Genomic DNA, 19976 nt, shown 5'->3' with positions numbered 1-19976 from the left:
ATGTTATTGTTTAAGGAGTAATGACGGAGTATACGGTTGGCAATTAAATTGTAAATCCATTCGATACTGCTCAGTTTCCCTCTCGTTTTTCTCTCTTTGAATAATAAACAAGCCATCGTAATAGGGACGCAAACCTATTGCCCGTAGCACAACGAAACAAGGATTATTACCGATCCGACTCTGTCCCTGACAGCTAGGTAGTTCCTTTTATACGGTTTTATCATTATTTATTGTTAACCATTATTGTTTTCTTTGCGTTTGTATATTGTCGTCGATGCTGGCCAGAATTCACATTCGAATAAAATTTTACAAATTCCAATAATAACGTCTACCTGACAATTTCGATGGCACTTTTCAATCTTGTTGTCCCATAAACTCCACTTTTTCGATTCTGATACAGTGTTCTCTCGAACAACGCAGGGGTTAAGAGCACTAACTGACTGCACAGAGTGAAATCTGCGTAGTTGCGGAGGCCCTTCCTCCCATAAAAAGTAAAGTACATAGATACTCATATGTATATATAAACACATTTATGTTTTTCCAATGCATGTGCATAACATGTACTATTCTTCACTGTAAGGCGATTTAATGCGATTGCATTAAAATTCAAAAGGTAAATTTACCTTTTTGAAATCATTGTAGTATGCATCGACCAGCAACGTTGAATTTAAGCAGTTAAGAAACTGTTTGAAGAAGAAAACGATAAGAATTCATTTGCTCTTACGCATATCTGCGGTGAAACTGTAGCTATGTAGTTCGCAGAGACATTCTGGTTGTTTGATTTCTTTTCCAAGTTCCATAATGGTTCGTTATGTGTTTGAACCCGGTGCCACTGCTTCTTGTATCTAACGGTAATTTTTGAGGAATTAGTTCACACGAACGAAGTCTCTTCTTTTTTACTTCTCTTATTCGTCATGATAGGAGAAGTTGTAAAGATATGCTAAATAAATTGATTCAAAATACGTGTAAAGAAAAAAAAAAAAAAAAAAGAAAAAGATCTATCAAAAAGAAAAATGATCCGCGTATAATTGAAACCGCGTTATTCGAGGGAGCATTCTATATATAAACTGAAAACGAATCACCCTGTATATAAACGAGGAAATTCACCCAATAAAAACGATGGAAACGAACGTAGAGCATCGGCGAGATGATTTCTTCATCGATGGTTTCAGGTATCGCTGATTGAAGGCATCTTTCAATTACCAAGAAGCATCTCGGACGGCTGACTTGACTATAATCGATTTAACTCGTCTGCCCGGTTTCTCCCAGATATGATAGATATACGTACACCCGATAATTGACAACGATCGTGGTCGTTTTTAAACTCTCTCCGAGTTTTCCCGATAGATTCTTTCGGTTTATTACGGAGGGAGTAGTTCTTGTCGCGCGCGATAAGAATGAATTGATAAAATGCTTTATCTTTAGACATCGTCGCGTGATTACAAGACATTTCGGTGCAGTAGAAGATACGTTATAAAGGAATTCCGCCTCTTTGTTATCTAACGCGATTTCCATCGTCTCGTCTGATTATAAGCTGTTGATGAAATTGTTACGCGTTGTATCAACGTTTCTCTTGATCTTATCTGAATAAACATGTTTGTCGATGCAATTGAAGAGTAATTACTTTGTTTCTAAATTCCACGCTCTTAATAGCATCGACAGCAAAGCTTTATATGAAGTAGGTATTTTATCGCCATAGAAGACGAAAATTTATAAATTCCTTAAACGACTTTGCTGAACAGGTTCTCGAATCTTTCGTGCACAGCACCAGCTGCGCTGACACCCGTGTAAAGCTTTTGATCGGATTTGGAAGTTGAAACTTTCACCGGACTTGCGGCGAGGAAAAAGCGAAAAAGTACATCAAAGACGAAATCCGGACGAGGCTTTTACGCCACCTTGTCAGATACGACAGCAAGATGAATAATGCGTAATTAAATTTCATGTTAAAAAGGCATTCCCCTTTGACTGTTGTATTAACGCCGTAATCCTACGTGATTTGGTAATTGGCTCAGAGGAATTCGGGATTGTTTTATGAACATTTTAATTGTAGGATTTAGATAAAGCCACGTAGTACATTGAAACTTTGGTGAATTTGATTTTTACCTATTCTTGAATATGGAAAATTTTATTTGAAGCGAATAATATTTCACGGGAATGGAAATGAGGAAGATAATCTTTAACATAGAAGTCACGTATTTTCTGCACAAAATTTTAGGCTATATCGAAATATTCGTTCAATGTCTAAATTATACATTTGTAAAATAGAATACGATAGAATGTTAGCGTGGCATGGGGGCGGGTGGAAGCCGCAGAGGAGGAGCGGGAGAATTATATCCGGAGATTTCTCAAATCTGCAGCAAGGATTTACCTACGTGCCTTTCCCGCTGCGAGGAATGAATCATATTTTATTCCCGCACCATCTGAAGTTGTTCCCGAGTTTTAAAGTTGCCGCACACACGTACGCGACGTTCAAGGGGTAGAGATCCCGCAAAACCCCGGGCAATTTTGCTTACATCTCTTTTAGAATGCGCATGTAAATACGGGAGCAGCCGACGTACATCCTAGATGGAATTTTTGGAGCTCGGATTGAAGATGTTCTCTGAAGCTATCGGAGACCATATTCTTAAAAAGTCGAAGCTGCTGGCCATTGAGCCGAACGATAACTTCCGGTCTTACTGTGGTTGCTATATTAAAAAAAATCATCAGTATTATTTTCCAGGAAATTTACTCTCATTCGTTCATTTATTATATGATATCCGTATTATTAGAAATTGTAATACCTAAAAAAAAAAAAAAAAAAAATGCATATACAAGTCTATGACACAGGTTAGTCGTTATAAAGTTTTAAATTAAAGTTCATTGATATTAAATGAAAGATATATTGATATAAAATAAGCTTTTGAAGTGTTTCTTTGCTGAAAAAAACCAGTGTCGTCTTGTGTTTTCTGTATTAATGTATTCTTTATTTAGCGACAATAAACTTTCGTTTGAGATATTTTTTTAGTAAACTATACCAGCTCAAACATCGATTAATTTGTGTCACACTCGGATATATTAATTTTGCTACAAAGTTTACGACTCAACTATAAAATAATGTTGCCATTACCGACGCTTCTTGTATTGTAACTTGATCGATCGGAATTCGCGACTACGGTTTCCGATGGTTTTAGCACGGTCTAGCCTTCGGCGAATTCAGTCTGTGAATATACGGAAGCTTCCAGGCTGTCTCTTCCACCGGAGGGGCCGGAAATCGATATTCCATAAATGTGTAAATGTAGCCGAATCCGAATCATTCCATTTTCTAAGAAAACGACTTTACCAGTCGTGGTGCGTGCGGATTGAAATACATTAACGATGAAACGGCTACGGTCTTCCTACTTTTGTTTGCATCTGCATTCGGTTTCTTGGGCCCTGTTTCCTTCGCGGATAATAAAAAAGCAAAATGTAAAGAATCTAAACTTTGTAACATTATACACTGATGTGATTATCTGCGGTATAAAAAGACAGAAGGAAAGAATTTAAGTAAAAAAATGATAAAATATAAACCGATAATAAAGTACGGTTGACGTGTCTCTTAATTATCGTGATTGATTAGAAAGCTGAGATATTACTAATGCGTTTCTGTAAAAATTGAGTAATTATACGCTCGTTAAATCGTATCTCGTATAACTGTGTAATTTTCATTTTTCCGCTACATCTCTAATCTTCGTTCGAACCGGTTTGGTACTAGAAGATTAAAAGAAATCTACGGAAATCAGAGTATCTTGAACTGCAATTGTCTCATACGTAATACGAGATAATGTTTATCCAATACGCTTTAAAACCAAAGCAAGATAATTTTCCTCGCGAATGATCTTAAAATGTTCCCATTTTCCTACATCAAACGAAACGTAGAACATGGTGCAACTATATTAAACGATTTGATAGGTATGTTCAAATAGGTATGCACACACGCAAACGAAACTTTTCCCGTTAACGGCGCAGAGTACTTGCTTCAGGTAGATGATTACTTTCACCATGAGTTTTATTACTTTTGGTTCGAAATGAAATATTTGATAGATACACAGTAAAAACGCAGGGGCACTGAGGGAATATCAAATGATGGGGTCGTATCCGTTGAACGAAACGCTTTTCCGAAAATTTTTCCTGGACTGAAACCATGCTAATTTTCTTACGAGGCAAACGAGAATATACGTAATTCGCGAGGATAAACGCGTAAACAAATTAGAGCAAGCATTCGAACGAATATATTTCGATCGTTGTGACGAACTGTATTGCTAATACGGATGCACCACTGCGAGAGATCGAACAACAAATTATCCTAATTACATAAAGAAAAAAATTCAGGGAAGTTAATTCCCAGCGTCATGAGTAGAAAAAGTTTTCGGAAAATCGTGGAAGAAGCTTACGAACAGTGCTCCTAATTCTGTGGATTCGGAAGTGCGCTCACGTACAAGCTAATTGAATTTCATATTCCACCGTGCATCGCGAATCGAGAGCTTCCGGCGACAGCGAGTGGTCTCTGGTAATTAATTACCATTCAGGCCTGCACTGTCTTTTCTATTCTCGGTCCTCTATCCTCATCTTCCTCGTCACAAATTTCTTGTCTTGCTCTTTTTTACTCTTCGGTTAGAAGCGAAGCTAGATGCTTCCTCAAACGAGTTTCCAGAAGAAAATTCATTTCGTGGCCGTTTACCATTTTTTTCTTGTTCTTGTTTTCAAGCAACTATGACGACGCAGCGTTCTCTCACTTTACTCTGAGAAATACGTTAATGGAAACAAATCTAATTTTTTTTGTCGTAAAAGGAAGGAAATTGATTATTTTGTATTGAATGAAATTAATGTGATAGAATAAATGGCTTCCTTATTAAAAATAGTTAAATTTAGTTTTAGGAAATCATAAATGAATTTATATATTATGCGAAAGAAATAAAAGAAATTCGATGTTCGTTAAAATAATAAATTTGCTAAATAATCATCCGATTATATCCAGCGAATAGAACGATGTTTGTTTCGCAGTGATTCTATTTTATTTTTGCACGCGCGTGAACTATAGTATTTCCAGGTTGGAAAGCTGCGCTTTTCCCACGGGAAAATCGAAGATTGAATGCGAGATACGAGAAATTGCGTACAGAAATATTCGAACAGTCAATGGAATCATCGTGTAAATCGTCTGAGGTGGTACAAAATGGCAGACGACTGAATTGTTTACAAGTTACTTTTACGAAATAGTAACGTGTTATTTCCCATTTGTTTCTCACTGCACACTTTGCTGTGAAAACATAGTAGGTATTCCAGAAAAATAGAGATGAAACTCTAATACTCGGTTTCCAAGTGAAGAGTCCCTTTGATGGAGAAACGTGTCGTTTCAATTGAAGTATTTTATGGAGAATATTTATTGAAATTGATTTTTCGAAAGCTCACGTGTTGCAGAGTTTTAAGGTTTTTATATAAATAATATGGACACATCGACTGTATATTTAAATATTTGATAATCTTTAGATATCAGAGTATGAAAAATAGTCGATTACACCTAATTACAAATATTATAAAGTTTCGATTTCTAAGAGATTGATTAAGACCATTTTACCATAATTAAAATGGAGAGTATAAAAATAATTCTTAATAGAGATACAAACGCACGTAGGTTTTAAATCTCAGTAATAACGACGAAATCCTTGTTTATGTTATAAATGTAATTTGTCTCATAATAACGTAATCTTTTATCTCTTAACGTCAAACCAAAAATGTTCATATTTGTAAATTTGCTTAAACAATTGTACTAAAACTAAAAAAGCAGCTTTATCCAAGCGAAGTGCAATTTCACCGTTTAATTTGTCGCTTTTTGTATACACAATTAGTTTGGCTATACACGAGAGGAAATACCGAATATTTCATAGTGTCGTAACACGAATACGGATATTCCATATTCAGTTTTATCCACAGGGTTTGCATATTTTCTATACATAAGTGCGCTTATACGCGTTAGAGTGCATCAATTCATATTTCGCATGGCAGCTCTATGAATAACAAGAACGACGGGATTTCGTCGTAAAATCCCCTAGTTATCGACTTTCTTTTCCAACGATAGGTATATCTATTCAACGTTACACACTTTTCTCTGAATACATTTTCTTTCAAAAATCCGGTGAAAATTGCTCTTCAATGTCCTTTCGCTTCCAAGAGATCATCCGTTTCTTTACCTTAAAAGGTGAAAATCGAATTTATTGCACTCGATATTTTATTGATTCTCGGGGTGTCTGCTCGATTAAATTTCACCGTTTAAGCGCGCCGACAAGTTCGCAGTGGGCGTAAACTCTGATATCGTCTAGTGGATTCATGAATAACAAAAACGTCTGGTTTCCATCGCAAAGCAATTGTATTAGCATGGTTTCTCCTCCATCTGGGGAGTACTTGTTGAATGAACTTTCACTTCCTACCTTGCCGATTCTTTTTCAAGATCAGCCACCTCGACTCCCTCCAAGGTTGTCCCGTTTTATTTTCAGTCAATTATTTCCCGATGGAATTGGAGAAGTCTTCTTGACTTCTTATCGTTTCCGCTTGAAAGGGATGGGAATCGGGGCGGATTAAAGTGAAGGGAGTGGTTTGACGGAGGTAGCAAACGATGGTAGCCATCTTCCTCCCATTGCACTCACCAGAAGAGGTTTTTCATTGTTCTCGACGTTACGAAGTGAGGAAATTATCTGTCTATTATTTTTGGCCTATTGTTATTTCGCGGCGTTTTTATTTATCGTTATGAGATCAAATTCTGGGATGCGGCCATTCGAAACCACAACAAAGGCAACAGCTTGGCGAGGATCGATCCGATTTACCATTCGCTGATACAACTTCGATTGTTCTTGCAAAACTTCCTATTATCAGCGTTTAATTAATTTTGCCGCTATTCGAGATGGCAAAATACCTATGGGGTTGTACTCTTGGGTACAAACGTACTGGGACGCGATTCATTTTGCGAACGTTTCTGTATAAATGTCGATTGTCAGATTCGGGACCGTTACATAAATGTTTTAATAATGAAGGGCTCAAACTGAATGGTCCGCATACAGACGTCGGCATAATACATTTCACTCTATAGCAATAGCACCCGAAGGACTCGTTAGACATTCGCGTTTGCGTACAACCAGCACGAATCGATTCAAGTTTCAATAAATTACGATTAGAATTGGCTCCGCAGAGAGAAACAGGGGACAAAATGACAAGATAAGAATAGGACTTGGGAACACGATGGAAATGAGACGAGGTTGGTGATTCATTTCGATCATCTCGTCGAGTAGCGGAGTAGGTGCAACTGTGGCTTCCCCCTTTCCTTTCCGTTCCAGTGATAACGAGCCCCATAACCTCGTTTTATCTCTTCTCGTTCCGTTGATGGAGATCTTTTCCTCGTTGCGACGATCACGCTTGTTTTCCAGCTAGAGAGTGAAATATTCGCGACGGATTCATCAATCAGAGGAACTACTTTCTAATGGAGGCTATCGGTGTGAAAAGAAACGGAATTGGGATGTGTAATTTTCAAAGTGAAAATAAATATTCTTTTCTGAAGCGCTCTTTTACGTAATTCAACTTCAACCGAAACGAACGTTTAATCAAAAGCGTAATTAAGCAATGTTACGTGTAGCAATTGCGATTATTCTTTCTTCAACGAGCGAATCAATGGTACACTGTGGAGAACGGTATTTAATCTCTTAGGTACGGTTGAATTTTGTGCGGGGTTGTTTCTCTGTACGGCAGAATTTGACGCGAATTACGCGGAAACGATACAGCACTGCAATGTGCGACGGATAATGCTGTTCTCTACGCAAGCACATTGGAATGAAGTTTTTGATAATGAAAGTATAATTTTTCTTTTATGATGCATATACTTCAACTTTAATAATTTACTTTAATAATTAATAATACAGTTGAATGTGATATGTTTTAAAGCACGGTACGACACATAGACTCACGTCACAATTTTCACTCACGGCGCCATAGTGTTTTTCACATTGCTCTTCATTTTCTATTTTGTAGCGACATTTTGAGGTTGAAGATTCTAAAAAATTATACGGATACGGATCGGCATGTTAAAAAGAGCATCTAATAATGATATATTTATTTTAATGGAAAGCAACAACTGATATCTGACACTTGCATATCAAAAACAAAGACTATATATTCTGTCTGTATATATAGTTAACACTGTCATAACACTGTCAAATGAAAAAGATCATTTAGTTCAAACGGCGAGCGAATGAGTCAGTAAAGTGAGCCACTATAGTGGCGCATCGCATCTAAGAGGTTCCATCTAAATGTTCCACAAAAATGTGTGTACACAACCGATGTATTGTAGAGTGGCTGTTTGATCATGCATCGATAAGCGGACAAAGCAATAGATCATATCGTCTGGTTCTTTGATGGAAACCAATGAGATACAGTTAAGAACAGGAAAAATCCAAGGTGGAAGTGTAACTGGTCAAATTACGAAATTCAAACTTATTAGAAAACTTGCAGGATGTCGATTCGCTAAGCGATTTTTCGAGAATTGATGGAAACATATTTCCGTAGAACACGGACCCTGTAAAAGGAAATTCGAGAACTCGAATTGCCGTTCGATTACAAACTTTTCCAGTTAACATGTTAAATTTCCTCGAGAAATTTTGCGTTACCGTTTTTCACATGATATTCTACGAGGGAAACTACCGAACCAGCTTTTCTTTTGTTCCTCCGCATTTTCGAAAAAAAGTAAAATTTACATTTTAAACTATCAGAATTAATTTACTTTCATCGTTACGATATGGGACAAATATACTTAGTTATTTAATATTTAATTTACTTTCTATCCTGCTTTTGTTTCACGCCGAATATCATTAAACCGAGTTAAAATTTAATTCGATATCGAATATCACGGACGTTACAGCTTCGCTTTTAACTTTTTCAGGTTACAAGTAAAATCGTAGCTCTACAAATTTTCAGCTTCTTCGGCGAATGCAAGTTTAAAAGAAATCTTTTTGTTTTTCTTTGAAAAGTACATATTGTTTCATAGATAGCGATCGGAGAGAAATGTTTTAAAAAGCCTGCGTTAGATTTAATTGCTGGTCAAAAAGCAGTTTCACTCTTGCTCCCTTGCATGACCCCTTCCCGGCGCGTGTTATCGCATGATAGCATGCTTTGGCTCGGGGAATTCGTGTCCTCGGCGACGAATGAATCAGAGTCTTTTCTGAAGCATGAAACTCTAGAAAGCAAATAAGAATTCTATTGGGGTTTCACAGTCTAATTTTCTGGGCACTCATTGTTGCAGGCACACACGCCCCTTCTTGCGGCTGACACGAGACATGTAAGTAGACAAAACGTGTGAACACAAAAGAATCCTTGCACGAATCAATCCTTGTTGATAACTAAACACTTTGACTTTTAACTGAAAACAGATTGTCTTTCCATTCGTACCTTTTATTTTGTCCAATGTATCATATATTGTACGAATATGCGTGAACTAAAAATATCGAAGAATGGTTTATTCGAATTGATGCCACTTTTCTTCTTGTTCTTGTTGTTCGAATAGATCGTGCAAATTTATGATTAAGTATCAGTCGCAAATATTCGGTTAGAATCCCAGAGGTATTCGTATAATTTTACAAGTAGCCGCGTTACGACGTTGCACGTGCTCGAATTTCCACAATTACCTCCCTCCTTTGATTCTAGATAGAAATTATAGTTTAATCGTGTGTCGGTTTTCGATCCGTAAACTATTGCGACGATTGAATCCTATCTCGATATCGTACGCCGCCTTGATGTCGAAATACTAGTAGGACAATACTTTTCCTGCAACGTTTACTGTGATGAGAGATCGATTGGAATTTCGTTAAGTTCTCTTATCGGCGATATGAATTGATAGGGACGGTGCGAAAAATATTGCGATTGATCTCGTCCCGTGTGTTTTCATTTTTATGATCGATCCCTACGATTTGTCAGGATTACGCAGGCGACCATTGAAAACACGTAACTTTTCTTTTATTTAAAAAAAAAGAACGAACACGAATTGGTTCAGGAAAATTTATGTTTTTAATTGTTCTTGGGATTTAATGCTCGTACGATATTCTGCTGCCTCTCGAAATTGTCGTATTCTAAGATTATAATTTTCACTTGCGAGAAATAATCATTTACGCTTAGGCCATTGGCGTTAAAAACTGTCACACAATACTAGGGCAAATTAAATTTTACACGCAATTAAAATTAATCGAATCTCTCGAATCGTTCTTTCATTGTTTTCATATTATTTTTCCGTCATTTTCCGACATTTATCACGATTTATCGGCTTCGATCACCCCTGTCACTCTTACGTCATTCAAACGTCGAGGGTAACCTGCCCTTTTCAGCAAGCTTGACAACCAACTTCTCCAGTGGCATCGTCAGCGCTGCGGTATTCGAATGAAAAGATTCATGGAGGGCTTCGTTCGATTTGCAGCATCGTTTGAAATTCAACGTAGATGGCGCATACTTTACCCTGAATCGTAGGAAGGGAAACGAGGGTATGAAATAGGTGGAAGGAGGCTGAAAGCGATTCGGATGTAACACGAGTATTCACTCGTCAAATCGAGTAAACTGCGGTCTCCGGTTCTTATAACTTTCTGGGATGCCTACGACCGCCGCGATTATCTTTCTCGTTCGTGGTTCTTCCTCCTATTCCTACCTACCAAGTCATTCATCTCCTTTTTCATCCCTTGTCGTGTGCTTCCCAGAAAATAGGATCAATTTCGCGGCGAGAAACGATCTCAATTCAAGTCGTTTATTCTTCGTAATTAGCTGTTAGATTTATTTGACAATTCTTGGTGAGATGACCTCAGATATACGTTCGAACATATTTTCGAAACTTTCGTTGGCGTAACAAACTCGTCTTATCGGGAAATTTTCGTTCGCGTGAATTGTTCCAGGGCTCGTTTGCCACGGTACCATTTTGGTTTCCCGAGCTAGCTCCGAAATCTGAAATTCCACGTACGCCACTTTTCCCTTGAGAAAACACACCCCTGTTTCGTATTATCCCGGCTCATCGAGATCCTAATCCCATTAGATTTCCTGCTTGCCTCCCTCGTTCCTCTTTCTTCGCTTGTTTCCTATTTTGTATAACAGTACTCGACTGATTATTATTATTAACCTTAGCTCCGATACCTCTGCTCGATTTTAGCAAAGCTAGCACGCGTTACCAACGGAGAAACGAATATCGCTAATTAATCCCAAGGTATTTTCGTGTCTCGAGTTTTTCATAATATAATCAACAAATAGCTTTAATCCACTGCTAACACTATCCTGTATAAGAGGGATAATATCTTCCGTACACATAACGAATACGTTTTTTCATCAGCGAATTTTTTATCATGACGTTCTTTAGCTATCGGTATTTGATGTTGCCGCACGATAGTGGCCATAGCCGGAATAAGAGGTCATTGGCGAACCGCGCGCGGTGGTTACCACGTGGTGTTGCTCTTCATGTCACTTCCTGCGCTTCCAGCCCCTAGAATTGCATTATGGTTGAGCGGCATTATAACGGGACGTGTCATATAAATCACATTGGATGACGCGAGCGTGTCGGTGTCCGTGCATGTCCCTCGATCTTCACGCAAATTGTCGAGATTACTCGTTGGTGGATCACGAATCAGCTTTCCGGCCCTTAAAGTGTGCTTTGAACGAGCTTGTAACCTTATGGGCCCTTTGAACTTGGTTAAATCGAAGGAAATGAGTATCACTTCACATTTTGTAAGTGTCGCAATTTTATGATTGAAATATACAAGTAAGGTAACAAATCTCTGAAATTAATCGAGGGCTCGAAGAATCCTTTTGAAATTTGTTCACTCGTTAGAGCGTAACGCGATGCGATATTATCGATCGTTTAGATAATATTAAAATGGAGGAGGCAGAATCGTTTTATTCGCTTGTTTTTATTGAAATGCGTGAAATACACAGTTACGGTTACAGGAATCGCGGAATGAATATTAATAGTCACTAGTGTACGCATTACGAATAATTACATTTTTCCGTTCGTTGGAATGTTGTTGGCCGCATGCAACGTCCTCCACCGAAAGATAACAATTAACGCACCGTGTGTCGTTTTATCTTCATTAAAACATTGCTCGTATTGCAAACAATTATTTCGATATTGTCCGCCTTTTGCATAATATTAACATATATTTCGGAACAGTTCATCATATTTCACTTATTTACAAATTAATGCCGAACGTTATTTATCGAAGCAAGCGTATCGTTAATCATCCCGATATCGAAAGATATTATCTCTCCGGTCGATATTAAATTGCAGTTCGAGGCTGATTCGATCGCATTCAATATTTCCAGTCGCGGTACGATTCAGTAATGAAATAGTCCATTAATGGAAGACACGCGTCGTCAATGGACCGGAAATGTTTGGATTAGAATTAGATCGCCCGCAGTCCGTACCTCATGTATGCATACAAATACGTGGAATCCCGCAGGTGCATCAACTTTGACTGGCAAATAATGCGTTGCTGTATCCGGGCAGATGTCGAATATAGCAAAAAGATTGCGCTTTGTTCGTCGCGTTGCAATCCTCCGATTTCCAGCTTTTGAAATAGAATGATTCGTGGTTTAAATGAATTTACCTTCGACAATTAAATCGGTTCTTTAAATTCGATTAGAACATATAACGAGATAGAATTACATTTTACAGAGATGAATTTATTAAGATCAGAAAAAGATTCGTAATTATTTTTTATGTTTGTATGACAGAATGATACACGTACACATATCTGGTCATTGAGATAATTTTTCGTGGAAGAATTTCATATATTTAGGGATATTTATTCACAATAATATTTATCATGTCTTCTGAAATTATACTTTACCTACAGGCGATATACAGTCATGATGACTGCTTGGAAACAATATGATGAATAGAATTTTGTTGATTTTCTGATTTTGATACTACTTATTTAATTTCACGCCAACAGATTTTAGAAAGAATTAGAAAGCATTTAGAACCGTAGGTAACATGAAATGACACCTAAAGTGCTCGAGGTTTAACGCGATTTGGTAGCTCCGTGTCTTAGGTTCGTTCAGATTTTTAGAAGGTGCGTAACAGTTCCAGTCAATTTATTTTAGCAAACTTAAGCGTTAGGAGGGCATGGAGCAGCGTCGTGCGGGTCATTTAAGAACAAGATAAACCCTAAAAGGACTTTGTTCCGCATCAATTATCCCTTTTAAGTGGTCTGGCAATTTTTGTCCCCTTTTCTATGAAAAATGAGGCAGTTCGAGCAACTTTTACTAGTTTCGCGAACACAGCCATTTACATTTCATTCATATCGCCCGATCGTTGATAACCGGTGATTAATTTAGTGGTGAGTCAAGCAGACTCCCGATTTCGTTTGTTAAAATTTTAACCGTGTTAATTTTTAATTCTCTCGCGGGAACGACTGTGTTATCTGAAACTAGTCACAAGGAAAATGCGGTTTCTAGCTTTCTTTATCTTTCCCTCGTGAACAGACGTTCTCGTTGGCTCGTTTTAATGTTTGTGTCATCGCGTTTCCGACCGTCTGTTTTCCAATTTACGAGCTATGTCAGATACGAGAAATTACTATGTGAGAACTCTACGGGCACGCTGCGAAAATTGGGATCGATGCGAGAGAGCAAGGACGACGACATTTTCTTACCGATGCTTCGACTACGTATTATGAGAACCCATCAACGTTATCTAAACGTGAACGCGTGTGCACACTTTGTTGTTCTTCTCTCTTTCATGACTTCCCTGCAATAGGTCGGACCAAGCAGAAAATGTTTAGTTCATTGACTTTTCTTTTTGATATATTTGGTGGTGGTTTATTGGGCAACGTGTCAAAATTTAAATGGAATGAATAAAAGAGCTTCAAAATAAATACCCTTTGTCACTCTCTCACTCTTTACATAATATTAAAAATATTATTCTTTAAATCCCGAAGTGATACTTAAAATTTAAAAATCAGTGGAAATGTATCTGTCATGATTTTCAAATGATGTAAGCATTAGATATAAACATTTTCAATGTAGTGTATGTTATCTTTAACCATTTTATTTTTACAATTTTCTGAACAAATTCATTATTTTAATTGGAAAATACTTGTCTCACGAAATACCGACAAAATATTTAAGAAATAACAAATCAAGTCGCATCCCTTGGTAGCTGAAAATCTATTTATCATAACATCGCGTCGGTGACACGAGCTTTGTGGTTCGTTGCTCAAAGCGTCCCGAATTCTGGGTCGGAACGGAGGGTCTCTCGTTCTCACAGTTGCGTGGATTTCAGCATCGCAAGCATGGAGCAAGGTCGTAAAATTACGGATGTAAACCGTAAGTGGTACCAGAATGGAATAAAGTTCGTCATCGAATCCAGAAAGGAAGATATTTGGTCGATCGCTTCGTCGATCCCTGGTATAGTACCTGGAATGAAAAACACACAGTATAGTCAGCGAACCGAAAGGACAGGAGTGATTCATTCTATCTGCGTAAAATGGGACGTGCAAGTAAACTTCTGACGAGGGTTACCCAACTAAAATATTCCGAGTATCTTTAGAAATCACGTGATTTCGAAGGATTTCCTCAATTTCTCGATCGTTACGGACTGTCATGATGTTCAAAATGTTTCCATATTTATTTCAGATATGAATTTGAGACTATAGGTACCTTTAATCGAGTTAAGTAGAAACTGAGCGAAATAGAAGCTCGAGGTGTTAATCGACGAAACTATACTGGACGATAGGAATACTGTAATCGTCGAATTCATCTTATTTCCTTGTTAATATTCATTGATTTTCCACTTGGAGATACAATTGAATACGAGATACGATCGAAGCTTCGTTGGGCCGGTAGTCTATGAACCTGTAGGTTTTAACGAATTACATTTCACTTCCGGAAAGTTCTTCCGAACACCACGAAACTGTACATTAACGGGAATGAGAAACGGTTATCGCTGCATTCGCTTGGAAAACCAGTGAAATTGCTGGTGAGATAAGACAAGCACGGTATTAACCGAATACGGGGAACTGTAAATTTATTCCAGGATTGTAGTCTACGTCAGCGTGGCACCGCTAAAGATTTCCCGGTCTAGAAGAATTCGAGTCTGCATTATGCCGGTCACGTTCGTCTGGTTTTCTTTTAGATTCCTCCCTTCCAATCGTCTCTTCTATATTCCTGTTCCTCGCCGTCTAAGAAGGAGTTGTCAAATCCTACTTGTACCTTCCTTCCACGCGTAAAATCTCCACCGACACTCATACTGGTTTACACAAATGGAATCAAGCGATGGTAATAGAGATCCGACAAACTGTGAAATTCTGTGCTGTTTATCACCGCATAATTTTGTTCTTTTGTATTTTGAGAAATTTCGAGTGCATTAATATTTATTAATTTATATTACATGTTCGCAAAATGTTTGATTAATGAGAAGAGAGTGGAGGGTTGTTTCGAAATTTGGTTTTATATTGCATTTGAATGGAAATTTAAGTCCACTATGAAATTATAATGAGAATCTCGATTACATAGTTTATGGAGCGTGATGCAAGTTGTGATGTTCCGTGAACTAACTCCTCAACGTGTTTCTCAGTGAATCATATACTCTGCTGATGGTCTTTGATTAGTGACTTAGAGATTACTCTCAAGTTCATTAACTATCTGTCCGTAAGTCTCGATATAACTGTAGCGGCACGCTAATAAATTTAAATCTTATTGTTGTTTTGCCTCGGAGCATCAATATCGTAGGACACACACATATTGTATTAATAATCAAACTCCGAGGCAAAACAAGGTCGCCGTTACTTTCAACCGTCAAACGCAGTCGAGTTCAAATTTTCCGACTGTCCACTGACCGATATAAATAAACGAGCGAATTGACGAGCGAGACAGAGTTTATCGAGCGAGAGAGTTTAGCATTCGAAGATATCAAAATACGCGCGTATTTATCACGATTATTATTAGATCAGGACTCGTGCTTTGTATTAAGGCATTACAAATAAAGTGCTCACGACACTTAGAATCGATATTTGAACTACCTCATCCTCTACATAACTAATTGAATGTTGAATAATGATGTAGTCGAGTGAAAGTAATAGAGTTTTGCTGTTCAAAATTGAGAAATATTTAGTTGCAGAAGAGGATGTTTTTTCAATGAATAACAACATTTAATATTACAAATTAAGGCAGATTGGATATTCATTAGGTAGATATAGTGAATTATCGGAAATATGGTGGGTCTTGTTCACTATGGAATTGTACGCCAATGTCAAATTGTTTAGGATGGATTTACATGGCAAGAATTTCATATTACACCCGCACGACGTACAACATTATAATTAATTTAGCAATATATGGTGTAATTTAATTTCAGCAGGCTTCATCATTCCGTAGTTACGCAATTTCGATTTGTTTCATTATTACGTAATTGCAAAATGAAATATTACCCAACTTTAGTTAAATGATTCATAAGATGGGCATAGAATAATGAAGTTACATCATTACCCCCTTTGCATTAAGATCCTGTCATTCCAGATAATTGCAAGATTATAGAGATTATCGAGATCGTGTCATTAGCACCTCAGATCGCTTGAATTATCATTCGATTTGTCACAGTTTATTATCGCGATTGTCATTAATGGTCATGTTATTTAAAAGCCATGTATTATTATTATTATCAGTAGCATCTAGAATATAATTTTACAGAAAATGTATAATTGTATTTCAATAGAATGTTATTTTAAAACTGTGGCTAGTTTGAGAATTATAGGATAGTTGGTGCTAAATTTAGAAATGCGTCTGGAGATCAATAGAAGAATTGTATCTTCGTTTCTTGCCATTGCAGAATAACGATGATTATCAAAACAATGAAATATCCACGGTGATTTTATTACTTCGTTGGTCAAGGGAACCACAGTTGTCCAAAATTCGTGCGATTACATTAAAGTTGAGTTAATTATTCTGAAACTAGCTTATGGATTTCATGCAAAACTTACCACCATAATCTCGTTTCAAACAAAATTTCATTCCGTGCCAACCACGGAAACGTTTCTCATCCAGAATTTACATGTATAATCTAAAGCTGGAGCCGCAGGAAAAAGTCTACCTCTATGATCGTGCTTTCGGTTAAGTAACTATTAATTATACGGCTGTCGGAAAATATGCAAATCGAATAATAACTGCGTTGTAAATTATAAACGTTAGAATTTGCGAAAATATAAAGTGCTCGTGTAATATAATTTTTTTCAGAACCGCTTAAATTAATCAACAACAAGAAATACTGAACGTGCACTATGTTGCAACTTGCATCTCGCTTCTCTTTTTTTCTCTTCTATCCTAAAAACGCTAAAAAATGCTTCAGTGAAATTTTCCCTCTTTTAAAACGTCAAAGCTAGATCACAAATTCATTTATACTCGTTTTTGATTCTGCTTTTACACACGGTTGCCCGGTACCAGGGAACAGGCATACGTAAACACCGAAACACTGTTAATGAATATTTATATCGTTATCGCGGTCCATACATTCCCATGCAAAGAAAGTTCTCCGATGTTTCCGCTTCCGACTCCAACAACTACGACTCTTTTGCTTTTTTACGAAAATCTTGGAAAGACAGAGCCAGTGAATTCAGAAGTACTGTTTTCACTAGCCCGTGCATCTGACCGATTGGAATGTTTCACGTCGTTTTTATTTTCATGTCCTACCTATACGTATTACGATTTTATATTCTTTATTTGCCGAGCACGGCGAGCAGGAGGGAAAAAATAGGGGTTAGATGTGATTGAGCGAAGTTAATGAACAGTAACAATTTGCAGGCAAGAGAGCTGCTGGAAGTTTCGCCCTTGAAATTCCGAACATTCTAACTTACAACTTCGAAGTTGTTAATTCGAAGTTATAATACTAGTCGATTGATGACTTAAGCTAGTTTCTCTCCTTTCGAAACATTCGAGATCTCGTTCCTCGTTAACGTTTCGTCAATATAAACCAAGAATCCCAAATAAGCGAAAACTTGTCATCAACAAGCATTACCATATAAGTGCATCCATTCTTATGCTGCTTATAACGAACTCTATTTGAATTAATAGTCTTTTCTCTTGCCGAAATTATTTTCCGACTTTCGTTCTTTAACACGCGTAGCCGTTGTGAAGGAATTTTTGTTCTCTTGCGTTTTTTAATCGATCTATGAATAAATTAGTCTTGAATTCGCGCAACGAAGGTAACGCAAGCGATGTCATTGTGGTTGTGACGGCTTAATCCTTATTTATGCGCTGAGCAATGCTCCGCGCTGGAAATTTCATGTAACTTAAATTAATCGAAGCCGTTCTAGACGAGCTACGAAATTTTCCATTTCTTCTCTCATTTTATCTTGTAATCTAGAACATTCGTTTATTATTTTCCCCAATCTTAGCTTCTGTGCATCGGTTATTAGACTGAAAATTTGATTTCGAAACCGAGATCTTAAACGAATTGAAATTATCAATCGATACTAGTCGAATGGACCAAACAGCTGATTCGTTCAAGTATACGAGCTTTCGAACGGCGCACGTGAATGCCATGACCTCCGCGTCGCTGAACTTTATTTAGAATTTACGCGGCGTAATGATTTACAGGGAGTTAATTCCATGGTATTAAGCGTGCGCCGGTCTCCGTTCTAAACGCTCGAAATCGCGTTTATTATAACGCTAGATTTGCTGCTTCGGTCGATTATATACTACGCGAGACGGCCCGGGTCTACAGGTGCATTTAATTTGCGAAGCTTGGAAATTTACCATTCGGTGGCTGTGTTCTATGGATGCGACGTTACGTAGCTCGTAAATTTCAATGATATCCAAAGCGTGCGTGAAACCCCGTGATCTGGCAGCTGGGGGTGTGTAAATAACGCGATCCTAATCCGAAGTCCACTGAATTTTCAAACAATGGAAAAATATACAAAAATCGACAAACTTCGATCAACGCTGCGTGAATCTAGTACCTTCAATTACAGACAACTTTTTTGAGCGCCGCGTTTTAATTTAGAGGAACTCAATGGAAAAGCAATATATATGCATTTTTTCTAATAACAGTTGTATCTATTTAAAGGTTTTTTCTATTATAAATTTCAGATATCTTCAAATCTATCAAGTTATATATGTTCCTTCGTTCAGTAATTTCGTATTGAAATACTTGATTTTAGCTATTAAGCGGCATAAAAATGAAAAAAAAAACGACAAAAATAGACCTATCACATTTCTTCCATGTGACCTGTAATTATCGTAATATATATATATATATATATATATATATATATATATATATATATATATATATATATATATATATATATATATATATATACACATTATATATAAAAAGATTTCTTTCGTTATTCAAATTATATGGAAACAATGGATACATATTATATTTTAATTTCGTAATCGTGAAATGTTGTTGCTACTTGTAGAATATCCAGTTTTATACGTAAAAGAAAGAGTCGGTGATTGTCAGGCTCGTGTCAACGATCCAATTTTTATAATCGTCTTTTGCCTAGAGGCTTGCGGTTTTCCATGTTGGAAAATTGGATCGTAGGACGAATAACACGATTAAGAATTGATTGATCCGTAGAATCCTTCGGTTCCCGGGACCTGTGTTTCGCTGTTGTACGTAGTAACGACCAGTTGATGAATACAGACATTGGTGAACCGACAAATTGTCGAATGACTTCGATTTAAGTTTATAATATATTTTCGTCTAAATCGCGTTCATTGCGAAGGGATGTTTCAAATATGTCAATTATAAACGCAGGTTACATAAATATATTTTCAAGTTGCTATCTTGAAAACTTCGAATTTTGTTTCTGCGTGTTTAAAATCATATAAACCATAGATGATCTTTTAAATTTCGAAATATTTCTGCCAATTTACAACACTTTATTTGTATCTATTGTAATAGTCATCGCGTGTTTTATAATACTTACAAGATAAATACGTATATTTGGAACTGG

The 19976-nt window shown here is 37.1% G+C and overlaps 1 protein-coding gene across 26 annotated transcripts in view; it reads left to right on the top strand.

Annotated features, from left to right (window-relative positions):
* LOC126871101 (disks large 1 tumor suppressor protein) overlaps positions 1-19976 on the top strand; it is a 529262-nt gene that overhangs the window by 402983 nt on the left and 106303 nt on the right. For 25 of the 26 annotated variants that reach the window (XM_050629536.1, XM_050629531.1, XM_050629535.1 and 22 more), the window contains one exon: positions 9296-9331. The exons of the other annotated variant lie outside the window; for it this stretch is intronic. In XM_050629536.1, the coding sequence (XP_050485493.1) occupies positions 9296-9331 (36 nt within the window). The remainder of the gene's footprint in view (positions 1-9295; positions 9332-19976) is intronic. 26 annotated transcript variants of the gene reach the window in all.

The sequence above is a fragment of the Bombus huntii genome, chromosome 11, assembly GCF_024542735.1.
Source record: "Bombus huntii isolate Logan2020A chromosome 11, iyBomHunt1.1, whole genome shotgun sequence".
In the NCBI taxonomy this organism is placed as follows: Eukaryota; Metazoa; Arthropoda; class Insecta; order Hymenoptera; family Apidae; genus Bombus; species Bombus huntii.
This window is presented reverse-complemented; position numbering and strand designations above follow the sequence as displayed.